Source organism: Barbatula barbatula, assembly GCF_947034865.1.
Source record: "Barbatula barbatula genome assembly, chromosome: 3".
Taxonomy (NCBI): domain Eukaryota; kingdom Metazoa; phylum Chordata; class Actinopteri; order Cypriniformes; family Nemacheilidae; genus Barbatula; species Barbatula barbatula.
In genome coordinates, this window is record NC_136764.1 from 12,602,077 (window position 1) to 12,609,961 (window position 7,885).

The following is a 7,885-nucleotide window of genomic DNA, read 5'->3' on the forward strand; positions in this document are numbered from 1 at the left end:
TCAACTGTTGCTAAAATCATTGAACATTGATGAGCGGTTATATGAGGGGATTTTGGCCAAATTACTTGTTTGTCTCTGCTCTCATGCAGCGCACAGCTTTTACTGCCGTTGCTCTTCTCATCATTGTGTTTGTTGTATTATTAGCGCTTTTTTATTTTGATGAGAGTGATAGTCGATCACGTATAGTGCAGACAATTTGGCATAAACTCAGAAACATGAGTAAATACACTGTTGCTGTTAAAGTGTTACAACTAAGGAAAACAAGTGTCCGCACAATGCCCCATAGGGAGGGTGAGAGCTCGCACACAGACTCACACCAAGCACAGGGAAACTGTGCTAACTGTTTGTTAAGTCATGATGAACTCAATCAGACGTCTTCTGTCAATAACATCTGTGACTGTTGACGTTTACGCAGAAAGGCAAGTACACGGTGGAACGCATATAGAAAACACCGCCACCTTTTAAGTCGTTCACTGTCATGTGACAGAGAGGCGCTGTCGAGGCGCTGCACATAACATGAGAGAGAGAGAGGCGCTAAGTGCTTGCAACTCTACAGTAAATGTACTACATTTCGTTACATTGTACTTGTATATGTGTAATGACAATAAAGTTGAATCTAATCTAATAACTGTTTTAAATCAAAAATGTACATGGGAATAATGAAAAATGTATTCACGGCGGCCAGTGTTGATAGTGTGCCAGACCGCAACGAATAAGGAATACATATATATGTGAAACAGACAACACAATAATATTTTATGAGAAGAAGAAAAAATAGTTTCGTTTTGAAACTATGGCGGAACAAATTAAGACTTTGGCAGGCCTCAATAGTCTAAATAATGAATGGGTAACAGATCCATCGGTTCCGTTTCATACGAGTCTACAGCGTTTCTCATACAATGCATTTACTTGGGCGAGCCACCAAGGTATATTAATGGCCGCCCAAGTATATTTGGCATCACATTTTGAATTTTTTTCATCCATCCGTGATAATGACTGTATCTGTGAACGATTAACTAGTGGATAAACAGCGTTTCCGTGTCTTCTCGCTTTCCTGACTCGTTTGGTGTGAGTGGCGTGAGGTTGTGTGCATGTCCTCCTCTTCCATGTTCGTATGCATTCTCTTCCGATGAGCTCCATGTGTGCGCAAGCCTTCAGCCTCTCGTCCGCATGTGTAGTTAGCTCTGTGTAGTGTATTTAACTGTCACTTGCATTTAAAGTCAAAGAAGTGTTTATAATACAGCAACACATTGTCGAGAACGGGCAAACACTATATAGCAGCACCTTAATGTATATACTGTATACTGTATTGTGATTTTGTCCGATGCTGTTGCGTTCGTAAATCATTATCAAAAACAAACATCAAGTGCTAACTCTAAGACCAACGCTACGTGATGACGTCACAAATATACTAAACAGTATGTGACGTCACAAGCGGCACAAGTCTGTCAAAATCCTGTGGGAAACACTGAGTCTTAATTACCAGCATGCTCAATAATTGACTTTTGTTAAAGTAACCAGTGTGTGTGTGCAGTGAGTAAGACCTTACAATATGACCGTTTCTCATTGCAGTTCTGGTGTGAAACCTAGATGTTGGGTCACATTATCTGTCTTCCAAGACAGTGCTCTCACTGTTTTATTCTATTGACCAATATGCATGTAGTTACATGGCAAATTAACAACATTGTCATGCAGCAGGCATTAGTTACATGCCATGGCTCCTGAGAAAATGCACTTCCCTATAATAAATGCAGGAACATAGTGATTCACTTGGTCCAGACAGCATTTTCTATAAGAAGGCATGTTGGGTGACGTGCCCAAGGAGGATGGTCTTTTTTTATTGCATCAGACTGGTGTATCTTAACTCAACCACAACCAGGTCTTTGCCCTTAAAAGACTCTCATGCAGTGGAAAAAAAAATCTTTTTAAGCAATCATATTGGTGCTCTTGAACAAATCAACCAGGGGCGGTGCCAGGACGTTTTTCTTGGGGGTGCTAATGGGGGGGGGGGGGGTTAACAGTTTAGAGGGTGGGGTTTTACAATTATTAAATGCCTTAGCAATTTAGCAATTTCGTATTTTTTAAAAACAGAACAGCTTCTTAAAAATATTGTTGTAGAGCATTACATATAGATATAGTTATTGTTAATTAGTTAAGATTTTGCTACAGAGCGTACTGTAGCGTACAGTCAGTGTATGGTTTAGTTATTACTTCACAAGTTTCTGTTAGGAAAAAATAGCCACTAGCACAAGGTTCCAGTCCTTCCACTAAGTCGGCGTCTATACTTGTACGTTTACCTTTAAAAACGCATAACTTTTGCTACGGTTAGATCACACTTCACTAGCCTCATTATTCTTTCTATAACCAAAAGCAAACTAATCAATGCTATACTCCTCTCTTCTTTGTATGGAAAAATAATTTGCAGTAAAACGCGCTAATTTCAGCAAAGTCTGCGACGTGTTCCCATAAAGTGCAGATTAATCAAAACGTTGAATATATTCACAATTGGCCCGAACTCCTTATACTCTGTTGTAGTTTTACAAATCTGTAACTATAACGTAAACTCAGATAGCAGTTCACATACAAAAGCAACACAACATGGGATTTGCCACGGCCCTTTACCAATCCGCTTTACCTGCTCTTGAGCTGCTCTCTGCGGTAAGATGGAGAGCTTCCCTTCCAGGTCAATGTGATTCGTTCTAAAGAGGTCGTATGGCGTGAAAACATATTTTTCTGTTTCTTTGGTGTGGTATAAGTTGCCCATGCATGTATTAGACATGTAAAATTAGATGTAAAATTGCAAAAATGTAAGTGTCGGAACAAAAAGTTGCATTCTATCTAAAAGCCCAGACCTGCCTGAAACGCCTTGTGTAACAACACCCTAAGAATCTACGTCATTTCGTGGTATGACTTGACTAAGACCAAATGTAAGGTGGATGTACGTGCAAATCTCATTGTATCGTCGCCGCAGCCATGTCGTGGAAACGCTGTGTGTTTCGTTGCGAAAAGAAAGCCTCTTTGTTTACCCTTCCAGAGGATGAGACAACTAAAAACTAATTGTTACATTTTATTTACAATACTGTTCCAGAACAGTACAATCCAAATATTCAAGTGTGTACAGGACATTTGACGGACGATTGCTTCGCGAAACTGGCAGAGAAAGCTTTAGTTAAAAACCATTACTACTTCGCAAGGACAGTCTGGTGCTTCAGATTCGCAGCCTGTAAGTATATTCATATTTTTAATCCTTTACATCCTGCTCAAGTCGCGCTGGCAAAGTTGATGTATCGGCTTGATCATCTTAATTTTCCTGATCAGATTCGGGATCGAATTGATATAAGGAAGTATCGATGACATTTTATCACCTGTCAGTACAATTGCTTTGGAACCTGATGTTCCAAAGCATCCACAGGCTTGATAACAGATACCATTCAAACATTATCCAGAAAAATTATTTATTGATTGATTTAGGGTGTTATCAGCTTGTTTGTCATTATATTAAAAATCAATAAAGTAATAATATTTTAAGAAATAAATCAGTGGGACTCTTCGTCATTGGTAGGATTGACAATATGCAGGTCTGTTTAGTTACGTTGCCAGTCGTTCCGTCCCTACCCTAAAACTTTAAACCCTTAAAACCCAATTAAACATCTGTTAGCCCCTTTTTTTATTTTACTAAGAATAAATGGCTTATGATCGGATATGTGATGGGGAAAAAAGTTGGCAGAAGACTTTTTGAACCTGTGAAGTAGTCAACACAGGCTTTACTCTCTGCATCACTAGAGGCGCTAGTTGGCCAGAGTCATTCTTACATATTCTCTATTCCAATCAGAAACTGGTGGGCAGAGTTAGTGTAGCCTCTGCTTACAAGACATTTGCAAAATTCTATTTCACAGAATGAATAATTGTATTTCTCGGAAACAATTTATTTTTCAAGGTAACAATCTCCCATTACAAATTCAATATCATATGCAGTACCTAATTTTTCATAGACTGACAATTTATTACAGTTCATTTGAATGCTCACCATAGTTATAATGTAAGCAAGTTATGAAAAATTACTAAATATATCAAATTAAGTTCTGATAATGAGATGTATTATTTATTAATCTTCTAGCTATATCACATTAGGAAGATAGACAACATGTATAACAATGAAGTATGAATATATGCACAAACAATGAGTACAGTAGGCCTATTAAACTGTTGTAATAAACTGGTGTTCACGGGGTCTGTACTTTAGGTCTTCATCGCTCTTTACTCACTAGATGCGCATTTTTAGGGTGTTGCGACGCTCTGTCCATGCTTGTCTTTGCACGCGTCTCCCAAAACAGGGGTTTGCGGCGCGTCACGTCAAAGCATGGCGCATTTCTACGCAAGGTTTGCCTCGGCTCGTCTAAAGTTGAACTTTAGTAAAACTATTAACAGCTTTACAAAACAATCTGACTTCTGAAATAGCCTACGTAAGTACAAGCCTTTTTTAATATGCACGCACAGATCCCTGCACCCCTGCACGAGTACTGCGGGAGAAAGAAACGGCCGGACGAGAAGGCCAAGGAGTATTTGATTTGATACTTTATTATGGGTGCATTAATTCACATGTTTTTTCATCATAACTCCCAATTTACAGAGCGCCGAGTTAACCACGCCTACTTGTAAACATTAAAAACAAGGAAATAGAAAAATCTCTCATGGTAGACATTTTATTCCGCTGCATATTCCGTCATTCCGCCCAGCCCTTTTAGACCCAAATCCTTGGGGGTGCTTTGCCGGGGCAAAGCAGTTTTCTGATGGAGCAACAGCCGCAGCAAGCATCGTTCATAAACAGCTTTACTGTTTTAAAGCATTTATACAAAAAATACTGCTGAATTCACATGGCACGAGTTGTGAAAATGTAATGAAAATATAGTCATATAATAAGTCATTCCAGCTCCGCTTACCATTATCAGAGGTGATACATTGTGTCCAATGTGCCTGTAGGCAATAAGACCTGAGCAATTGCCAAATAAGGTTAAAAATTGCCACTCAAACTGTAAGGCAGGCAGATCTGAAATAATACATGAAAAATGTATAGTTCAGTGGCACCCTATATGCTTTCCTGTCAAAATGCCTCCTCTCATACTATAGAACATACTAAGTTAATGGTCAATATATTGTAGGGGTGAGAGTAAAAATCGTTTCTCAATGAATATCGATTCATTCTGCTAGCGATTCGAATCTATTCACAAATATATTTTTTGATGTTACCAAATATAATAACGTTACATCTTTGAAACAAATAAGGAGGAAATCAAGTGCAGGAGCAGTGCAGCTCCCGGACGCGCAAACACAGTGGAGCATATAGTAGCAATAGAGAAAGAGAGAAAACCAAATAAATGCAGCCCTGTAGGACTAAACTGCAAGATCAGAGCAAGATATTTGGGGTGGTCTCTGCATCTGCTCTGTGCAGTGAGTGAGCGGCAGGGAGAAACAGTGCAATCAATTTACTAGCGTTATACGGCAGCTGATTTTGTCAAAATAGCGTTTCCGAGTCAGTTAGACTTAAGAAAATGAAAATACCTCTGTATGCACAGTTTGTTAGCCAGATGGACGCACTGGGTGCTCTACACGGGACTAATGCACTAATATTGGTCAAATAACGCTCTTTTAATATGTGTATGATGATTTTATCATACGATGTTGCTATGCGTGGATGAAACTGTCGTTTAACATACAGCACTAATGGGTAACGTTTTGTTACTATTATTTACTTGTTTTAATGTCTGACAGCAAAATACATCAATGCGAATGGCTTTTCCTGGGCACTCTCAAAATACACTATGTGACAATTCTAACAGCAGAAGCCAAAGTAACAACACTAGTCTAACTCTGAGCACAAACGGGAAGTGCTATCAACTGTTTTTTAATATTTAAAAATCTCAGTATGTCTAAAACTGTGCTGACGGCTGTAATTTGCACTTTGTGGTGCACATGGTCTAAGGCCATGTTTGTTTGACTCCTGCAGAACATAATTATTCGGTCTTATCTTACAAACATATTTGAATCGCCTTTCTGCTCTTATAGAATAAAGGTTACATAGCTGCAGGTGCCTTAAATGATAACGTTTGATGGTGGACCGAGCAACACAAGCTTGGCTAAATAAGACAACCTGCTGGTGCATTTCTAAATATGTGTATGCAAGAATCAGATGTCCAAACTATACATCTATAGACACTACAGTCGTCTATACAGCGGTGTCTTGTCGACATGGACTTGATTTTGCATGTGGAGAGAAACAAGGCACAGCCTTTTGTCCACGCTGTGACAAATTACAAATTTCACCAGAGAGTGGCATTAATTATATAGTGCACTTCAAACCATCAAAGGGGACCTGGCCCTCCCGGCTGAGCCTGGTTTCTCCCGAGGTTTTTTTAATTTATCATTGGAGTTCGGGTTCCTCGTCACAGGGCAGTGTTGGCTTGCTCACCGGCTTTTATTAGATATTATTTATTAGAATAATCTTGCTTGTTCTATAAACACCATGCATTGTGCTGTGTTTGACATTTTCTCTGTTTTGCTTATTTTCTCATGTAAAGCTGCTTTGGAACAATGCACATTGTGTATATAAATAAATATATATATACATAAAATGTAATTGAATACTGTGTGAAGTTCCTTAAAAGCGGCATATTTTACCTGCTGCCACATCACTTATCACCCATCATCATGGCAAAATAGTTACTGACTTTTAATAAGGACACTCTACAGATGCATAAAGACTCTACATTTACAATTAGTCATTTAGCAGACGTTTTTATCCAAAGCGACTTACAGAGTTCAGGGAGCAATAGGCGATATGTCATACTAGTAAGACTCACTACTGTGACACATAATAGTGAATTTGTGCACATACAGTACAAAACCATTTACTGAAGCAGCATCACTATTCTTTCTTGTAACTACACTACAAAGAACTTAAGGGTGAATTTAATCAGATTGCATAAAGTGAAAGGCACTCGGATAGAGTTTAAAACAGTAATTCAGGTTTACATGTTGTCGAGTATGTTGGAATATGAACCATGAAGCATAGCGAATTAGTATAACTACAGCATCTTCAGTCCACGTGCCCTAGTGGAAAATAGAAACGAAGGACTAAAAATAAACCAAAACAAGTATTCGAACAATTAAAAAAGCACTAAAACACGGCTTATTGCACAGCTTCGTGGTTAAAGCTGTGGACTGATGATGGTAACGGAAAGGTTGCAGGTTCGAATCCGATTAAAAGGTTTTATCTGTATATCACCATGTCTTTAATTCTTGACAGTTTTGCATGGGTTTACTATCTGAAGTGTACATCACTTGAAGAAATTCAGCTATAAAAGCCACATTAGTAAGCTTTTTTCACTATAGAATATCGCTCAACGGCAGTGGGAAATGGTAACATTATATAAATAAAATGAACACCGTTAATGGCGTTTAACTTACCAGACCATAGACGAAACTCAGCAAGGTGCCACAAATGAGAAAGCCCAAAGTGTGCACGACCAGCGTGGCTCCCATCCCGTCACAGAAAGTTAGTTCATGCAAATTGATGGCAGCTTATTTTTCTTAGGTTCGCGTCTACTTAAGCGCCGTCGGAGTCAGTCATTTCTCCTCCGTCCGCCTTCCCATTACATCGTTTGCAGTGGAGTGTAATATTATGAATATATTCTCACGGCTTTCGTTGTCACAGCTCTGCAGCCTCGATTTTAACTGTTCCCACTCTCTTTCTCCCGCTCGAGTTTTATTTCTCTGCATCTGTCTGCCTTTTTCTGAAATTACATCCACATGTCAGAACTATTTATGTCCTTCTGCTTCTGCGGTAGGAAGTTCAAATGATTCTTTGTGGAGTAGAAACCGAGACTTT

At 38.9% G+C, this 7,885-nt stretch overlaps 1 protein-coding gene across 1 annotated transcript in view; it reads right to left on the bottom strand.

Moving 5' to 3' along the window:
• Positions 1 to 7,539, bottom strand: part of pth1r (parathyroid hormone 1 receptor) — a gene marked incomplete at both ends in the record, with an annotated part of 51,218 nt that extends 43,679 nt beyond the window's left edge. Inside the window, one exon of the mRNA XM_079452852.1 lies at positions 7,465 to 7,539. Within this exon, the coding sequence (XP_079308978.1) occupies positions 7,465 to 7,539 (75 nt within the window). The remainder of the gene's footprint in view (positions 1 to 7,464) is intronic.
• Between the last annotated feature and the right edge of the window lie 346 nt (positions 7,540 to 7,885).